Consider the following 20,611-nt stretch of genomic DNA (forward strand, 5'->3'; position numbering starts at 1 on the left):
TGTGGTATATCTTAATTTTGGAAATTTAGTTCAGTATGTTGTTTGATCTCACTTTACTGTACAAGATGTATATGCTTGGTAATACTGTAAAATTCTATAAATAAATAAAATAAAATAAAAAATTTGGTTAAGTTCCTGGATGAAAAGTCCATAGTCTACTGTTGAGACAGACATGGGGGAAGCCACTGCTTGCCCTGGGTCAGTGGCATGGAATGCTGCTACTATTTGGGTTTTTGCCATATACTTGTGACTTGGATTCACCTCAGTGAAGACGGAATACTGGATAAATGAGCCATTAGTCTGAGCCAGTAAATTTACACAGAAATATTAGGCATTACTCTAATGCTGTGGCTTCAACTTCTTGGGAGTTACTCTTGTAAAATGATTATGTTCTGATTATTTCACCAAAATGTTTGTTTACCTCATGTAAAATGCAATGAAGAAATACCAGGCTGGAGACTTTTAGCCAGTCCTGTTTTTAATTAAACCCAAAATAATATGGGATCAGAATTCCTATTCCTGTCTACTGAAATTAGTGTTCCAAGCATTATAATGCACTAGGATGCAGAAATCCAGGACTGTCCTAAGATCTCCAGCCTGGTACTGAGTAACCTGGCATTTCTGTGTTTTTCTTTTTAAAGATGTGTAGCAAAGAAAAGCTATGGGAATGAGAATCCCACGGGGTTCCCCCTGGGGTCACAGGGATCCCGTAGGGATGCCCCCTTAAGTCACAGGGATCCTTTGAGGACCCCCTTCATGGTTGCGGGGATCCTATATGGACCCTCCTCGTGGTCATGGGGATCCCGCAAGGTTGGAGGTAGCTCAAGTGGCTTGAATACCTTGGTGCACCTCCTTTTCCTGCCCTCCATCTGCACTCGCTCCTCTATAAAGCAGCGTGCAGCACTCCCAGCACGTCACCCGTAGCCGACCTGGAAGCCTTCCCTCCATCAGAGCTGACGTCAGAGGAAAGGCTTCGGGTCAGCAATGTATAGCGTGCAGGGCCTGTGTCCCTGCAAAGAAGTACAGCTAAAAGGCAGGAAGGTGGCAATCAACCTGGACGGCTCCAATACAATCTTGCAGGAGGGGGACAGAAAAGGAGGTAGGTAGCAGTGGTGCATGTTGGACCAAGAAAGGGAGAGAGGGGGTATGAACTTAGAATAAAGGAGGAAGTGCCCAACCTAGGACACAAAATAGGAAAGGTGCTGCCTGCATCAACTCTCACTATAGCTGAACATACAGGTTTCTGTCTCTCACAAGTCTGAAGTTCTTCTGGGGCTTGTCTCTTCAGGCTGCCTTTTACACAGATCTCCTGGGCCTGGAACTCTCGACCTCAATAAGAGGGGGAGAAAGAGGAGAGGGGGAGAGTTGGACCTGGAGGTATATAGGTAGATAGGGAAGGGGAAAGAGTACACTGGACATGCAGGCAGGAGAAAGGAAGATATGGGTGGGGTGGGGCTCGGAGGCCTGGTCCCTCCTCCTTTGTACCCGGGCATCCTCCAAAGCTGTGGTACCTTTCAATGAACTGAGCATGCTTGGGGAGTGCAGGCATCGGAAGTTGGAAGCATCCCGTTGATCTCTGTGTTTTTCAGACAGTAGCTTTGGCAGTGATTTCTTCAACTGGTGGGGCTTCAGCATTCCCACCAGCAAAGGTATGATACCCAATGTGGGGAGGAGGGGGAGGAAATGCAAGCCCCATCCCATGAATTGCTAGCTAAGCCCCACCACTAATCGGGTGATTCAAATGTTTAACTATGTGATTAATCAAAATCAAAACTTTTAATTGAAATGTGGCCCTACTATGCTTACATTGGCAAATCAACATAACCACCGACTTGAATATAGTATTAGCTTTATATGTGTGTTCTACTCTTTTCAGGGTCACTACTATGCATGCATGTACAGTGGCGTACCCAGTTATGGAACTGCCCCAAAATGTGCTCTCTTACAGATGCTTAGAGATATATATACCAGAAACAGTATTTTAACTATTGTTTTTTAGTACTGACACTTTGTTGAGAAAGAGAACTTCTTAACATTAGATAATACAATAAATATGGAATAGAAAGGTAGAAAAATCTTACTGTTTCCAACTGTTGTCTCCTCCAGAGCTGTATTGATAAGACCATTCTCATCTGTCCACAAAGGAAAAAATGTGGAAGATAAATCGTGTTCTATTGCCACTATTCCAGGTCTACCTTGATTTGTGTCTGATGATAGAGTAGGGTGATCTATTACATTGGACACAGTTTCATTCTCACCCTCTGCATCTTTGCTAGACCTTCTGTGGTCTAGTACAACTCTATGATGAGATGCTCCAGAACACCTGGAAATATCAGATTCTATTATTGTAATATACAAAACAAGAGCTATAGCTTACCAATATCAGTTCTTAAACCAAAATAACATTTTTGTTTAGGCTCAACACAAAGGGAGAAATTTTATAAATGGGCACCTCCGTTTAGGCACCCTGAGGTTATATAATTGGAACCTATTCTATAGATGAACCTAGGCACCTCAGTTCTGTAGAATATAAGCATAACCTGGTATCAGAATACCCAATATGAAGGCACCTGCATTTGTGCTAGCCATAGCGTTGGAGTATAGGCATCTAAATGTGGAAAGGATATACATAAATACAGTTTTTTTACCGTAACAGGACAGCAGGCAGATATTCTCACATGTGGGTGATGTCATCCATGGAGCCTGGTACCATGTTAAAAGTGAACTGTCACTTTACGTTTTAAGAAACTTTGTGACTGCCTTAACCACGCCCTGATGTCAGCTCACAGTTCCTCAGTTCCATAAGCAAGCTAAGAAACCAACCAGGAAAGGTGGGAGGGATGTGAGAATATTTTATTTATTCATTTAAGCATTTGTAGCCGGCACATCAAATGTCTATGCGGATAACACCATTACATATATAATATCTGCCTGCTATCCCCAGATAACACCTGCTACAGTAAGTAACTGTGCTTTATCCTAGGACAAGCAAGCAGCATATTTTCACATCTGGGACTCTCTAACTTACTGAAATGGGATGGAGGGGGAGTGGGCCATTTAAGAAAATAAATTCTGTAATACTGCTTGGCCGAAACGGCTATCACATCTGGAATAGGATTCTGGATTCTAGAGGTGGGAATTGAGGACCAAGTAGCTTCTTTGCAAATTTCATCAATTGGAATGTAAGAAGCTATTGATGCTGCCATAGCTTGGACTTTGTGTGCTGTTACATGACCCTTGAGCTGCAGCCCAGCCTGAGCATAGCAGAAAGAAATATATGCCGCTAGCCATGTGGAAATAGTTCTATTGGTTACATCTTGCCCAATGTGTTAGAATAAAAGAGATGAACAGTTGAGGTGAAGACCTGTGTGGCTTAGTATGCTGTATGTAGTAAGTCAAGGCACGTTTACAGTCAAACATATGAAAAGCTGTTTCTCCAGGATGAGCATGAGGCTTTGAGAAGAAAACTGGTAGCACAATGGATTTGTTGAGATGGAAGAAATTTAGGATGAGTGTGGATAACCACCTTAACATGATGAAATACTGTGAATGGTGGGTCAGACACCAATGCTTGGAGTTCACTCTCTTGATGGGCAGAAGTGGGAGAGATCAAGACCACCGCTTTCCAAGTAAGAAACCTGAGGTGAGTAGAAGCCATTGGTTCAAATGGTGGTTTCATCAAAGTGGCTAGGACTATATAAGATCCCAGACAACTGGAGGCAGCTTGAGTGGAGGTTTGGAACTGAAAAGTCCCTTCATAAAACCTGGAACAAGAGGATGAGAGGCCAGATTTATTGTTAATAGGAACATGGAAAGCACTAATAGCATTGAGGTGAACTCTAACCGAAGTGGTTTTTAGTTCAAAATTGGAAAGGTGACGAAGGTAATCCAATTCTGAGGATAGAGAAGATGGAACGTGTTGGTGGTGGAAGAGTACACCATGTATTGAAATGTGTCCACTTCTGTTGATAACATTGCTGAGTGGAAGGTTTTATGGAAGTAGCTATAATGGCTTGTACTGCATCAGAGAGATTAGGATCTGTTGAAGTTAGGCTGAGAGGTACCAAGCTGTGAGGTATAGCGATTGCAGATTGGGATGTAAAAGAGACCCTTGACTTTGAGTGAGCAGAGATAGAAGTAGAAGGGAGTACCAAGGTTGTCTGGGCCACTGAAGAGCTATCAGGATCATGGTGGCTGACTCTTAAGTTTGGCCAAGGTCTTGAGAATGAGAGGGATTGGTGGAAATGTATAAAAGGAACATGTCTGTCCAATCCAGGAGAAAGGTATCTGCTTCCAGACAGTGAGGAGAATAATGCCTGGAACAGAATTGAGGCAATTTGTCATTGTGGGGACAGGCAAACAGATCTGAGGAGTTCCCCATAGTGAAAAAATGTTGTGTAATATTTTGGAGTCGAGTTCATTCGTGTGGTTGAAGGAATCTGCTGAGTTTGTCGGCTACAGTGTTCTGTGATCCTTGAACATATATGGCCTTGAGAAATATGTTTTCATCAATCACCCAGTTCCAAATGTACTGTTTCTTGACAGAGGGAGAGAGCCCGTTCCTTATTTGTTGATGTAATACATTGCTGCTTGATTATCCGTTCGAACCAGGAGGACCTGATTGGAAAGACTGCTCTGAAAGGTTTGTAAAATTGCTCTCAGCTCTAATAGGTTGATGGGTAATGTTTTCTTTTGAGCAGACCAGCGGTCTTGTGTGAGAAGAGCATATATGGACGCGTCGTGTGGTGAGCATTTTCTGATATGGAGGGATGTGAAATAGTAGAGCCCTGGAAAGATTGGTTGGATCCATTCACCACTGAAGAGATTGACAATGAGGTAAGGTGATTGCAATCTTTTGAGAGAAAGGATCAAAAGCCTGATACCACTGAGATGCTAGGGTCCACTAAGCTGTTCTGAGATGAAGCGTTGCAAAGGGAATAACATGTACTGTGGATGCCATGTGTCCCAAGAGCCGAATCATCTGTCTGGCTGAAATGGTTTGTAGAAGAGAAACTTGCTTGCAAAGCTGAAGCAAAGTGTCCTGTCTTTGTTGAGGTAGGAAAACCTGTAGATGAACAGTGTCATGAAGGGTTCCTATGAATTACAGTTTTTGGGATGATTGAAGTTGAGACTTTGGAAAGTTGACTTCAAACCCTAGTTGTTGAAGAAATGTTATTGTCAACTGTGTAGTGGAAAGTACATCTTGAGGCGAGGCAGTTTTTATCAGCCAATCGTCTAGATTTGGAAATTCTTGAAACCCGTGAGTACGCAGGGTTGCTGCCATGACCACTAGGCACTTGGTGAATACTCTTGGAGAAGAAGCCAGGCTGAATGGCAGAACTTTGTAGTGGAAGTGTTGGTGAGCTACGCGAAAACGCAGAAACCTCCTATAAGGAGGGTGTATGTATATATGTGTGTAAGCCTCTGAGGTCCAGAGAGCATAGCCATTCGTTTCATTCTAGATGAGGGTATAGAGACTCTAGAGATAGCTTGCAAAACTTTTCTTTAACTAGATATTTGTTTAAGTCTCAGAGGTCGACAATTGGTTGAAGACCTCCCATCTTCTTTGGAATTAGAAAATAACCGGACTAGAACCCATGATTTTTCTGAGAAGGAGGAACTATTTCTATGGCATTTAGCTGAAACAAAACTTCAATTTCCTGAAGAAGGGATGTCTGTTGTGAAAGATGATTCTCTTGGAGGGTGATTTGGAGGTATTGTTATGCAATGGAGTGAGTAACCCTTCTTCATGACCCAAGAGTCTGTCGTGATGAGAGCCCAACGTCTATGATATAACTGTAGTCTACCTCATAGAAACATAGAGTATGACGGCAGAAAAGGGCCGAAGGCTCAACAAGTCTGCACATTCAAGAACCCTCCCTCCCAAGAGAGTCCATCTATTAAGCATTCCTCTTGAGCGACCCCACCAGTCTGTCCCTTCATCCCTTGAAATCGAGCGTGTTACTGGCCTCGACTACCTGACGTGGAAGACCATTCCATCGATCAATTACCCTTTCAGTGAAGAAGTATTTCCTGGTGTCCCCATGAAACTTCCCCCCCCCCCCCTGAGTTTTAGTGGATGCCCTCTTGTCGCCGTGGGACCCGTAGGAAAAAAGATTTCCTCCTTCACCTCAATGTGGCCCGTGATATATTTGAATGTTTCTATCATGTCCCACCTTTCTCTGCACTCTTCGAGAGAATATAAGCGTAGTCTGCTCAGACGTTCTTCATATGGGAGATCTTTAAGTCCTGAGACCATCCTAGTGGCCATTCGCTGAATCAACTCCATCCTCTTCACGTCCTTTATATAATGTGGCCTCCAAAACTGAACACAGTACTCCAGGTGAGGTCTTACCATGGATCTGTATAATGGTAGTATAACTTCAGGCTTTCGGCTGATAAAGCTCCTTCTGATGCAACCCAGCATCTGTCTTGCCTTTGTTGAAGCTTTCTCCACCTGGTTGGTTGCTTTCATATCTTCCCGGATGATTACTCCCAAGTCCCGTTCTGCTACAGTTCTTGTTAGGTTTTCACCATTCAGGGTGTATGTTCTGCATGGATTTCTGCTACCAAGTGCATCACCTTACATTTTTTGGCATTGAAATTCAGTTGCCAAGTATTGGACCATTGTTCCAGTAAAAGCAGGTCCTGCTTCATAGTGTCTGGCATTGTTGCGCTATCAGGTTCTGCTGCGTTGCCCACAACGTTGCAGAGTTTAGCATCATCGGCAAATAATGTAATTTTGCCACAAAGTTCCTGAGGCAGATCCCTTAAAAAGATATTAAATAGTATCGGGCCCAAAACCGAGCCCTGCGGCACTCCGCTGGTCACTTCCAATGTTTTTGAGGGAATACCTTTTACCATCACCCTTTGAAGTCTGCCGCTAAGCTAGTCTTCTACCCATGCAGTCAGTGTTGCTCCTAGGCTCATTGCATTCATCTTGTTCAATAACCCACGGTGTGGGACACTATCAAAGGCCTTGCTGAAGTCCAAATACACGATGTCCAGGGACTATCCCCCATCCAGTTTTTTTGTTACCCAGTCAAAGAAGCTTATCAAATTGGATTGACAAGATCTTCCCTTCGTAAAGCCATGCTGGTGTGGATCCTTTAATTTTTCGTCATCTATAATTGCGTCCAATCTGTTTTTTTATCAATGTTTCAATGAGTTTAGGGTTCTTTGACTGGGTAACAAAAAAACTGGACGGGGGAGAGTCCCTTGACATCGTGTACTTGGACTTCAGTAAAGCTTTTGATAGTGTTCCACACCGCAGGTTATTGAACAAAATGAACGCGATGGGACTAGGAGAAACGCTGACTGCATGGGTAGAGGATTGGCTCAGCGGCAGACTTCAAAGGGTGATGGTAAACGGTACTCTCTCAGAAACGTCAAGAGTAACCAGTGGAGTACCGCAGGGCTCAGTCTTGGGAGCGATGCTATTTAACATCTTTGTAAAAGATCTGACTCAAGGACTTTGAGGCAAAATTGCGTTATTTGCCGACGATGCTAAACTGTGTAACATTGTTGGCCGGGCAACAGAATCCAACTGCGCAACCGCGCAAAACACTATGGAACAAGACCTACTTTTACTAGAACAATGGACCAGTACTTGGCAACTAAATTTCAATGCCAAAAAATGTAAAGTAATGCATCTTGGTAGCGGGAATCCTTGCACTACATACACCTTAAATGGAGAAAAATTAACAAGAACTGAAGCAGAAAGAGACTTGGGAGTAATCATCCGTGTAGACATGAAGGCTGCAAATCAGGTGGAGAAAGCCTCAGCAAAGGCTAGACAAATGCTTGGCTGCATCAGAAGAAACTTTATCAGCTGAAAGCCCGAAGTTATAATGCCATTATACAGATCCATGGTGAGACCGCACCTGGAGTACTGCGTCCAGTTTTGGAGGCCACACTACCAAAAGGATGTGAATAGAATTGAGTCGGTTCAGAGAACGGCCACAAGGATGGTCTCAGGACTCAAAAATCTTCCATATGAAGATCGTCTGAGCAGGCTGCGCTTATAATCGCTTGAGGAGCACAGAGAAAGGGGGGACATGATAGAAACCTTCAAATACATAACGGGCCGCATCGAGGAGGAGGAAATCTTTACTCTTACGGGTTCCACGGTGACAAGAGGACATCCACTAAAACTTAGGGGAGGAAGATTTCAGGGGGACACCAGGAAATACTTATTTACCGAGAGGGTTATTGATAGATGGAATGGTCTTCTACGTCAGGTAGTCGAGGCCAATAGCACGCTAGACTTCAAGAGACGATGGGACAAGCAGATGGGGTCGCTACAGAGGTATAATAGAGGATAGTTTCTCGAGGGTGGGAGGGATCTTGATTGGGCAGACTTGTTGGGCCGCCGGCCCTTTTCTGCCGTCATATTCTATGTTTCTATATAGATGTGAGACTCACCAGTCTGTAATTTTCAGCCTCTGACCTGCATCCCTTTTTGTGGAGCGGAATAACGTTGGCAGTTTTCCAGTCCAAGGGGACTTTTCCCTTGCGTAGGGAAAGACTGAAAAGCTCAGCTAACGGTTCTGCCAGGACATCTCTCAATTCCCGAAGTATTCTGGAGTGTAGATTGTCCGGGCCCATAGCTTTGTTTACTTTTACCTTTAATAGCTCGTGGTAGACATTGCTCGTGGTAAATTCAAGATCCCGGAATGGGTCCTCCAAGCACTCCTTTGTCTGTAGCTGAGGTCCGGATCCTGGCGCTTTGCAGGTGAAGACCAAGCAGAAGTAGTTATTGAGAAGTTCTGCTTTGTCTGCGTCCGAGTCAACGAAGTTACCGTCAGGTTTCTTTAGGCACACAATACCGCTTGTGTTTTTTTCCTGTCGCTAACGTACTTAAAAAAGGATTTAGCCCCTTTTTTAACCTGTTTTGCTATATTTTCTTCCATCCGGAGTTTGGCCTCCCTGACTGCCGTTTTAATATTTCTAGAATTCGCCAGATAGTTTTCTTTAGCTTCCGGACGTTGTGATTGTTTGTATGTTACGAATGATTTTTTCTTTTGCTTTACTAGTTCTGAGATCTACGCAGATAACCACTGTGGTCTATTTTTCCTGCACTGTTTGCTCACGGTCTTTATGTATATGTTGCTTGCTTTTTGAAGGGTTGGTTTCAGAGCCGACCATAGTACCTCCACACTGTCCATCGCGCTTTGGTTTTGCAGCTCTTTGTAGACAAAGTCCCACATGCACTGAAAGTTAGTTCCTTTAAAGTTTAAGACCTTAGTCGATGTATTTGACCTAGTGATTGCTTTCTTCAGGTGGAACCACACCGTGTTGTGGTCACTGGAGGGCAAAGTTTCTCTTATCGATACCTCTGTGACACTGTCTCCGTTGGTGAGTAGCACGTCCAGGATCGCCTGATCCCTGGTGGGTTCTAATACCATCTGTTTGAGGCATGCCCCTCGTATGGAAGTTAGTAGCCTCTTGCTGCTACTGGTCGTAGCGGAAAGTTTGTTCCAGTTCACATCAGGCATATTAAAGTCTCCCAACAGCACTGTGTCTCCTCGCAGTGTGATGGTCTCAATGTCCTCAATTAGTTCCTTGTCTGCATTGTCCTTTTGTCTTGGTGGTCTATACACAATGCCAAGATACAAGCTTTTGTTATTGCCCCTGGCAAGGTTCACCCAAAGAGATTCTGATGTCTGTGATTTTAGTAACTTTGATGTCCTCTCTAATGTATAGAGCTACTCCTCCTCCTGGTTTACTTTCTCTGTTGTGTCGGAGTAAGTTGTAACCTGGTATGACCATATCCCATGCGTGGGACTCGGAGAACTATGTTTCTGATATCGCCACCACATCAAGGTCAATGTTTCTCATTTCTGCTTCCAGTTCCAGAATTTTATTGCCCAAGCTTCGGGCATTAGCATACATGGCTGACCATTCTTTCTGTTTGCATGAAGTGTTCTCTGTCCGAGATAGTTTGTTCCCTTCTATCCTGCCTCTGTCCCCTTTCGTATACACATGATTAATTATCTTAGACTCTAGGGTGGAGTTTCCATCTCCCCCTGTGTCTTCTCCTTTATTGACATGGTTACTTACCTCAGATTCCAATATGGAATCTCTGTCCCTTGCACTTTCGCCCTCAGTGTTGACGCGAGATGTTTTGTTCCCCTCGATCATGCCTTTGTATCCCTTGGTGTAGCCTCTGTCCCCTCCAGTATTCACGTGATTACTTACCTCAGGCTCCAAGATAGAGTTACTTACCCTATTAATGTGAGAGTGGGTCCCCTCCCCCTGCTCACCTAGTTTAAAGCCTTCCAGAGCAGGTGAGCCAGGCGTCGTCCCGGAAGTTCTTCCCTCTTCTGGTTAAGTGAAGCCCGTCTGGTCCCTGCAGTCCCTAAAGTGCCTCTCCGTGGTCCAAGAAGCCAAAGTTCATTTCTCTGCACCATCGTCCTCTGGATCCGTTTTTCTCTAGCTCTTCCCTTGTCTCTTACTGGTAGGATGGAGGAGAAAACCACCTGCGCTTCCATCTCTGATAGGTTGGGAAGGGGCTGGGAGGGAGAATATGGTGGCCATGCTCCCTAGAAACACGTCAAAAAGACTGAGCTGGCTCCATCCCTGGCAATGTTCAAATATGGAGGCCCACTTTTTTGAAACTGCTTTCAACTCTTAACTCCCACTCACTGCTGTCAGATACCTATACTCACTATATCATTTCATCTACCATAATCTCCCCCAACCCTGTAATGTCCTGTCTAAATTAGATTGTAAGCTCTTCTGAACAGTGACTGTCTACTGTATGTTAAAATGTACAGTGCTGCGTATACCTTTCCAGCGCTATAGAAATAATAAATAGTAGTAGTAGTAGCAGCGGAAGTCTGGGTCTTTTGAGGTCGCTGGTGCTTTTATCTCTTCTGTAGTGGCGGTTTGGAAGAGGATGTTGTAGGGCAGGGGTGCCCACACTTTTTTGACTCACGAGCTACTTTTAAAATGATCAAGTCAAAATGATCTACCAACAATAAAATTAAAAAAAAACACAATGCACACTGTACGCATAGAATTGTTAATTATCATTCCTATTCTGGGGTTTTTTCAAAGAGGTCAAAGCAGATGACTCTATGCACTGTCACCTCAGTAACAACCATACAAAAATAGACAAATACCCACCCCCCTCCCTTTTTACTAAACCACAATAGCAGTTTTTAGTGCATGGAGCTGCGCTGAATGCCCAGCGCTGCTCTCAACGCTCATAGGCTCCCTGCGCTAAACAACACTATTGCGGTTTAGTAAAAGGGGACCATATTGTAAAATATAGACAGCAGATATAAATTCAGACACATTTTGATCACTAAATTTAAAATAAAATCATTTTTTCTACCTTGTCTGGTGATTTCATGAGTCTCTGGTTGCACTTTCTTCTTCTGACTGTGCATCCAATCTTTCTTTCAGCCTGTATGCTTCCTCTCCTTCACACCTCATTCCTTCCCCCAACTTTTTCTTCCTCTCTCCCTGACCTTTCTTTCTTTCTCTCTTCATGCCCCCTTTCTTTTTTTCTGTTTCTCTTCTTTCCTTCTGTCTCCCTGCCTGCCCCCTTTCTTTCTTTCTCCCTGCCCTTCCCCAAGCCACTGCCACTGTGCTGCCATCGGGGAACAGGACCCAAACCGCCACAAATGGATAACAGGCCCCAAAGCCGACGCAAGCTCTCCCTGCTTCGGGCCGACCAGCATTCCTCTCCTCGATGTCAATTCTGCCGTCGGAGAGGAAGTTCCGCCCAGCCAGGCAGCGATTGGCTGGCCCGAACTTCCTCTCCGACGGCAGAATTGATGTCGGGGAGAGGAAGACTGATCGGCCCGATAGATCACCAAGGCAAAGTGAGTACTGGGTGATCGACTCACTTTGCCTTGGCGAGCTACCCGTCGATCGCGATCGACCTATTGGGCACCCCTGTTGTAGGGTATCGTCTTTTATAAGATCAAGAAGCTAGTTTTGGAGCAAACTTAGATTGACTTTTAGTCTTTGATCTATTCAAAGAGATCCAATTTTGTTCATGCTGAGTCAGCTTTTAAGCAGCCTCTATTCTATCACCAAAATATTCTTCCCCAGGTTCCTCCCACCACTGGGCTTTCTACTACTGCACCAGCCCCCCTGTTAGGACTGGTCAGCCTGGTTACCCTACTCTGCTGCACTGGGGCCCCTGTTAGCATCGGTCAGCAGTGGCCTTCAGGGTTTTTTCAGCCTCCACATGCTGAGGAAAGTTAGATCCTATTTTCACCAAAAGCATTTCACCGTCCTTGTACAATCCATCATCCTATCCAAACTCGATTATTGTAACGCCATCTACTTAGGCCTAACGAAAAAAGTCTTCGCAGACTCCAGCTTATCCAGAACACTGCGGCTAAGCTGATTTTTGCTAAACGCAAATATGACCACTTCTCCCCTCTACTTACCAATCTTCACTGGCTCCCAGTACTTTCCAGAATTCATTTCAAATGCTCCTGCCTGGCTTTCAAGATCATTCACGGCATCCTTCCGCCCCTAATCCTTCTATCCTTCCTCGCCCCGACACCAACTACCACCAGATCTGCCCACAGACATAAACTATCCTTCCCCTCTCTACACGGCATCCTCCACGCAGGTAAACTGGGTAGATCCCTCCTCTCCAAAATCACCGGCCTCTGGAATGACCTCACTGTCCCGCTGCGGAACCTGGACTCCCTCCAACTATTCCGAAAACAACTGAAAACCTGGCTTTTCTCTAGCATATAATAATCTCTTATCCTGATTACATCCCCTCTTTTTATGCTTTGTAAACTCTTTCTCTTCTCTCTTCCCATATTTTTTAAACTCTGTAAACCATGTCGAGCTCCACTTCAGTGGAGAAGATGCGGTATATAAACCTAAGGCTTAGTTTAGTTTACCGGGAGTTAGGCCAGAGGCCAGCATTCCTCCTCCCAAGGGTTGCCCAGCTCCCAAAGAATCTTCTTGTCTTCTGAGCTCTTTGTACTGAGAGCTGTTTTTTTCAGTACCATAGTGAGTGGACAGCTCCCATCAGCATTTGCAGCTTATGCAAATTAGCTCTTCCCTCAGGCTCAATGAGCTCCACTGGCCAGTGACAGCTACTCCACCCTGTCTCAAGCACAAGAAAGTATATAGAGCAGTATTTTTCAACCTTTTTACACCCGTGGACCGGCAGAAATAAAAGAATTATTTTGTGGACTGGCAAACTACTAAGACTGAAATTTAAAATAAAACATTTCCGCCCCATCTCCGCAAGCTTGTTTTTAGTTTGAATTTAATCCGCCTTGAACTGCAAGATAATGGCGGAACAGAAATCACTAATGTAATGTAATGTACTGTAAGCTTGGTCCCCGCAAATCATCTGATCCCATCTGCACAAGCCTCAGTTATGATTTTATATTGAACATATTTTATTAAAGTATTAAAAGAAACAATATTCTGTACAATTGTCATTTTATAAATACAAATATACAGAGCAAGGGCCAACAAAACCCCTGTCTCCCCTTCCCTTCACATATCAGTGTTCCCTCTAAGCGGGCGGGTGTTGTGAGCAAACTTTTTTCACTGTGAGCTAAAAATATCGGGCACCAGCAAGTTATGAGCCAAATAAATATGTTGCTTTCTACCACAGAACTTCCTTACGTTTGTATGGAATCTATCCCCTTTCAACTTTAGAGAGTGCCCTCTCGTTCTCCCTGCCTTAGCTACTAAGTCTATTCCCTTCAGTACCTTGAATGTTTCTATCATGTCCCCTCTCAATCTCCTCTGCTCAAGGGAGAAGAGGCCCAGTTTCTCTAATCTTTCGCTGTACGGCAACTCCTCCAGCCCCTTAACCATTTTAGTTGCTCTTCTCTGGATCCTTTCGAGTAGTACCGTGTCCTTCTTAAAGTACCAGTGCTGGACGCAGTACTCCAGGTGAGGGCGTACCATGGCCCGGTACAGCAGCATGATAACCTTCTCTGTCTCTTCAGTCCAGCATCTGCCCCTTCCATTCACTGTCTGTCTTTCCCTGCCATCTCTCCTCCTGCCCCCCCCCACCCCCCAATTTGGTCTAGCATCCATCATCTTCCTTCTGTTCCCCTCATGGTCTGGCATCTCTATCCTTCCCTCCCCCCTGTGGTTTTTAGCATATCTCTCTTCTCATTTCCTCCACTCAGATCTGATCATTCTCTGCTCTCTCTTCCCTTTTCTTCTCTGGTCTTCCTTCTCTATTTTCTGCCTCCATCTAAATTAAATTCTTTCTTACTATTTAGTCCCGTTTCCCTCTTTTCACTGTGTCTACACACAGCTTGTCACCCCTTTCCCTCACCCCTCCATTATCTTACTATTTTCTTCCCCCTTTATTTATCTCCTCCTTCCATCCAGTATGTGTTCTTTCCCCACTTCCATTCAGCATCTGCTCTCCCTTCTCAACTGACATCCATCTGCCTTCTGCTCTCTCTCCCTTCTTCTCACTTCCATCATCTGTCCCCTTCTCTCTCTCTCTCATCTCCTCCATTCCATCATCTGCCCCTTCTCTCTCTCTCTCTCTCTCCCCCCCCCCCCAACTTCCATCATCTGCCCCCCTTCCCCTCACCTTTGTGGGTCACTTTCTTTCCCCTGAGGGTGGCTCATGTCACAGGGGAAGCTTTGGCCGAGCAGAACCGCTTGATTGACAGTGGAACTTACTTGATTGATGTCGATGCTGGGGCCCGTTGCCGTTTGAAGGAAAAAAAAAAAGGTGGAAAAAAGGAACCTGTAAAGGCGAGAGGAAGGGAAACCTCCAGGACAGCTGCTTTTTGCCCTCCTTCAGCGGCCCAAGAGTTCAGACCAGCAGCGGCAGCTCTGTATGCTTTTAACTTCGGCACAGAGCTGCCCCTAATCAATAGTTTAGCGCGGTTTCATGAGGCAGCCTCGGGGCCTTTGATAGCCGGCCCGCTTCGATGATGCGATGTGGGCCGGCCTAGCAAAGGCCCCGAGACTGCCTTATGAAACCGCGCTAAACTATTGATTAGGGGCAGCTCTGTGCCGAAGTTAAAAGCATACACAGCTGCCGCTGCTGGTCTGGAGGTGCGGAGACAAGGCAGGAGGCAAACGCGGTGGAAGGCAGGAGTCCCGGCGAAGGCAGGAGTCCCGGCACAGCGACTGCAACAGGAAGTTGCAAGTCAGCTGACGCCGGCCTTTCGTTGCGGCGGGGACCGAATCCTTCGCGGACCGGCAAGATTTTGTTTGCGGACCGGCGGTTGAAGAACTGTGCTCTACACTGTGTGCGCTGTGACGAGAAACTTGTGCGCTGCGAGGTAATATTTTGAGCGCCAGCGCACCCCAGCGCAGCTTAGCGGGAACAATCCCCTCTACTATCAAGAAAACTGAACAAGCCAAATTATTACAGAATGCTACACAGAAATATCATGCTAACAGAATACTGCAGTCACACATGACAGGAATAGTGTTAGGGGAGTTCCCCCTTGTCAGAGAGAGCCCTAAGCCAGCTGGAAGCTAAAGAAGCACTGCATGGACTTTGAAGTCCCCAGTTATGTTTCTAGCAGGATATATATTTCAAATCTGATATATTCTAATGACAAAATAGAAATAAAATTATTTTTTTTCTACCTTTTGTTGTCTCTGGTTTCTGCTTTTATCTTCTTTTCACTCTTTTCCTTCCAGCGTCTGCCGTCTCTTCAATCCAGCATCTGCCCGTTCCATTCACTGTCTGCCCCTTCCAGAAACTGTCTCCACCTGCCATCTCTCCTCTAGAACCCCCCCCCCCTTTTGGTCTGGCATCCATCATCTTCCCTCGGTTCCCTCATGGTCTGGCATCTTTCTCCTTTCACCTCTCTTTCCCTCCCCCTGTGGTTTTTAGCATCTCTCTCTTCTCATTTCCTCCACTCAGATCTGATATCTCTGTCTCCTTCCCTGTTCTTTGGCATCTCTCTCTCCTCTCTCTTTTCCCTTTCCTGCTCTGGTCTTCCTTCTTTATTTTCTGCCTCCATCTAAATTAAATTCTTTCTTACTATGCAGTCCTCAGTTCCCCTCTTTTCACTGTGTCTACCCACAGCATGCCATCCCTTTCCTTTACCCCTCCACTATCTCACTATCTTCTTCCCCATCCAGCATATGTCCCTTTTTCTTTATCCCTCCTTCCATCCATTATGTGTTCTTTCTCCACTTCCATTCAGCATTTGTTCTCCCTTCTCCCCACTTCCATCATCTGCCCCTTCTCTCTCTTTCCCCCCCCCACTTCCATCATCTGCCCCCTTCTCTCAATCTCTCCATCCACCACAGGCCCATCTCTCTCTCTTTTCTTTCTGATTTTGGCAACAAGATCGGCAAGCCCCCCCCCCCCCGATGACACTCTAAATCAGCAACGGGCCTCCTTCTCTTCACGGCATCAACAGCACTTCAAATCAGCAAAGCGGTGCATAGTCCAAAGCTTCCTTCTGACTCTAACTGCCTGTGCTGAAACAGGAAGCTGAGTCAGAGGGAAGCTTTGGGTTGAGCACCACGTTGACGATTTGAAGTGCTGTTGATGCCAGGGGGAAAAGGAGGCCCGTTGCCGAATTTGAGTGCCGTCGCGGGAGGGGGGGAGGCCTATTGCCAATCTTGAATTGCGTCGTGGGGGGGCCGCTGATGTCGCTCATCGCCATTGCAGCCCAGATGCAAGAACGGTGATATAGAGTATCTATTTGAGCTCGAGTGCGGGTGGCACCGGTTCTATAGCTTGAATATCCAGCAAGCATTGAACAGTGGCTTGAACCTTCAGTGCCTTGTCCAGCTGCCCCATGGGAAAGTCCACAAACCAGTCCATCAGAGGTTGGGCAAATTCCAGCTTGTAGCCTGACCGAATAATGTTCAAGACCCACTGGTGGAACAAAATGCAGACCCAGGCAGACAGGAACGCTGAGAGTCTGCCCCCTATCTGAAGGGGAGCATCCGTTGGCTTGTTATCATTGCACCTTTTTGGCATACAGGCAAAGGATGCAGAGGATGCAGGACAGGAGGCGGAATACTAGGGCCACCTGTAGCCTGGGCCAGGAGCCCTAGGAAAATTTCTGTGACGAGGCACTCGTATATGGTTAGGATTGGCAAAAGCTACAAAAATTAGAGTGACCAGAACCTCTAGAAGTCCAGGGTTTGCTGTCAGGCAGGGTCTTAGGGCGACGATCCGCCACAGAATTTGAGGTTGTTCAGGCCCTTGCCAAACAATAACTGCCCCTTAAAGGGAAGTCTAGTCAAAGTAGTCTTGGAAGTGAAATCACCAGTCCATTGTCCGATCCAGAAATAGAGCACACTGACACCTTTGCCAAACCCCACGTAAGGTCATACAATGCGTCAGCAACATAATCTGACCTAGCCAAAAGAAATTGAGGAGGAGGATCTACAACCTCATTCTCCAGCGTGTTTAGTCGAGACAGGCGCATGTGACGAAGGACGCCACTGAAGCAGCCTTTATGCCTAAAGCAGCTGATTCAAAAAGTCTCCAGAGGAACACATCTACACAACAGTCCTGCATATTTTTAAGCACCATACCACGTTCACTGGGTAGAGAGGTGCACTTAGTCACCTGCGCAACCAAAGAATCCATCCTAGGCTTACCCAGAAGCTGGTGGCACTCCTGTGCCAGAGGATACAAGTAAGCCATGGCCCTCACTATCTTAAGAGCACCTTCTGGAGAATCAAGTTGCTCTGAAATCAGAATGTTCATATCAGGGTGGCAGGGAAAGGTGAGACTGTGAGCGCACACCACAAAGCCAGGAAGAAGAAGTAGACGGAGACAGCTGAGTGACTAAATTCAACTCCTGCAAAGACTGTCACCACCTATGTTCTGGCCGAGCGGTTTTTGGTAGCTAGGCAGTGACCTGTAACTGACACTCCGGCGTGAGCCCCTTTGAAGTAGGGCCACCTTTCAAGCAGGATACCCCTAGGTTGTTGCCTGGGCTAAACGTGGTGTGTTCTTGCACAGAAAACTCCCCAGTCAGAATGGCTTCAGGGTTAAATCATAGCTTTTATTAGGCCACTGGCCTTGGCAACTTCAGGCAAGCCCGGTTTCACCAGTGACAAACTTTTTATACAAAACAGGCACTCCTTTAAATCAGACATCATATGGCATGCTCTGGACTTCATCAAAATAAATCCTAGAATTAACAGTCCTCTTCACCAGAGTATCCTAACTGAGAAGTGCATTTGCTATCAATCAAAAGTTCCTTCAGTTTAATGCAGTACAGCTAGTTCCCATCGGCTGTTACAATCGGGAACTGCATTCTCTCAACATTCATAAACCAGTCTTTAGCCAGCGTTTGGGTTCAGACTTTGAAGCTGGCAACTCTCGTAGCCTCTCCTTAGTTGCCATGGAGAGCAATGAGCACTCTGTAAGCCTGCACGGAGGCTTGTAACCTGACACCAGGCAAACACAGCCTGTCGTTCTGTACAGCGTTTCACTCAGCTATATGCAGGCTTGTATATCCCCAAAACATATAAGCTCTGGTGCCTTATTTGATCCTAACATCAGAAAAAGTGCTGACAGTTTTCATGAATATTACTTGGGTCATAACTTCTCCTTGTGAGCAGGGAATAGCAGAGAACCAGAAAGGAGCAGAAATCTTCCCCTCCTTAACCTCACAGCCCTAAGCAATCTCCATTGGCTCAGCATGAGTTACACACGGAGCATAGCCCTCATCAATTATCATAGGCTCAGGCACACAGTATGATAAAGGCAAGTTTCCAACCTGTTCCTCCTTCATGTCCCAGTCCCTTTCAGCAAGTAGCTCTGGCTGCTTCCAAGCTAGTTCAGCTTCATGCTGGGATTCTGGCTCCTGCTCTGCTCCTGTCCCGGGAAATCTGCTAGTTCCTTTCTGCCACTTCCTGCTGCCTCCCTAAGCTCATTACAGAGCCTCTGTTTAAGCTGTGGGAAGAAACCACTCCCCTTTAGCTGCAGAGGGGTAAGTTTTCTTCCCTCGGCTTGAATTGCTCTCAAGGCACCCTGCTGTGCTGCTTTCTGCTTCAAGTTTCAAGTTTAATAATAATTTGATTAATCGCTGAATCTAAATTCTAAGCGATGTACATGTTAAAAAAATTACAAAGTAAGGGGGATAATACAATAAAAAAAAAAAAAAAACTAAGACTAACAAGACTATTGACAAATTTGACAAAACTAGGAACATAAGGGAGGAGATGGGTAAGAATTACAATCTGTATAAAAGTTGAAGAAACAAATAAGGGGGATACATAAGGAAAGGGAAGATAAAAAAAATTACTTCAATAAAATTGTAGAAAGAAAGATAAAATTAGTTCAAAGACTAAATGATTAGTTTATAAAGGCATCTTTAAAGAGAAAACTCTTCAGTTTACCTTTAAATTTTTCTATATTGGGTTCTTCCCTTAAATGGATAGGGAGATAATTCTAAGTTTGGGGGGCCGTAACTGAAAAGATCAACTGTCGTCTAGTATTAATAATTTTAAGGGAAGGAATCGTTAGCGAATGCTGTTCAGCGGATCTTAATGTTCTATTGGAGGTGTAAGGAATTAATAACTTGTAGATAAAAGCCGGAGTTTTAGAAAGAAGAGATTTAAATGTAAGCAGACATATTTTATATGTTACCCGATGGGCAACTGGAAGCCAGTGGGCTTTCTTAAGAAGGGGTGTTACGTGATCGAACTTCTTAGCTTTGAAAATGAGCTTAATGGACGTATTTTGAATGATCTGTAGACGTTTGATTTCCTTTTGAGCTAATCCGTTGAACAGAGCATTACAATAGTCTATTTTGGAAATAACAAAGAGAGTGGATAAGAATATTAAGAGAATTAGCGCAAAGAAATTGAGAAACAGAACGAATTTGACGAAGCCTAAAAAAAGAGGATTTAACAATACTACTGATGTGGTCATGAAAAGAAAGTTTGTGATCAAAAATAATTTCTAGAATCTTGATGTTATATACTTGTTGCAACGGAAGACCCTTAATAGTAATCGGAAGGTTAAGTTTTAAATTATCCTTCCAGGGAAAAAGCATCACATTTGATTTATTGATATTCAGTGCTAGTCTATTATTATTCAGCCATTGATGTATTTTTTCAAGTTTCATATTAATTGATGGTATGTCCAAAGGGTTATTGGTGTCTAGTGGGTGTAAGAGTTGAATATCATCGGCATAGGCAAATACGTTAAAGCCGATGGATTGACACAGGGTCAGCAATGGGGCAAAAAAAATATTGAACAGAAGTGGAGACAGTATAGATCCTTGAGGAACACCATATGTTGTGGTGAAGCTATCAGAAATTTTGTTGTTGAATAACAGATGAAGTACAGTCGGAGAAATAAGATTGAAACCAAGATAAAACCTGGTCTGTGACGCCAATAGATTGGAGCCTGTTTAATAAAAGCTCATGATCGATCGTATCGAAGGCAGCCGAGAGATCTATAGAAATTAAAAGAACTGATTGGTGGTGATCTAAGCACCTGGAAAACAGCGAGGTAAAACTTTACTGCCTGGTTTCTGGACAGTCTCAGGGAAGTCACAGCTTTCCTGTTCTACTTCCATTTCTTCACTGTCCATAGGATAGTCAGCTGATCTACACCCCCGGGCTCTGACTTGGTCAGCCCTTCTGCATCGGGGCTTGTAATTCCTCCCATATTTCTCTGTGACAAGACTTTGGA

General features: G+C 44.9%; 1 protein-coding gene across 6 annotated transcripts in view; it reads right to left on the minus strand.

Annotated features, from left to right (window-relative positions):
- LNX2 (ligand of numb-protein X 2) overlaps positions 1-20,611 on the minus strand; it is a 190,304-nt gene that overhangs the window by 90,384 nt on the left and 79,309 nt on the right. For all 6 annotated transcript variants that reach the window (XM_033947935.1, XM_033947930.1, XM_033947931.1 and 3 more), the window contains one exon: positions 2,082-2,323. In XM_033947935.1, the coding sequence (XP_033803826.1) occupies positions 2,082-2,323 (242 nt within the window). The remainder of the gene's footprint in view (positions 1-2,081; positions 2,324-20,611) is intronic.

Source organism: Geotrypetes seraphini, chromosome 6 (genome assembly GCF_902459505.1).
Source record: "Geotrypetes seraphini chromosome 6, aGeoSer1.1, whole genome shotgun sequence".
NCBI lineage: Eukaryota > Metazoa > Chordata > Amphibia > Gymnophiona > Dermophiidae > Geotrypetes > Geotrypetes seraphini.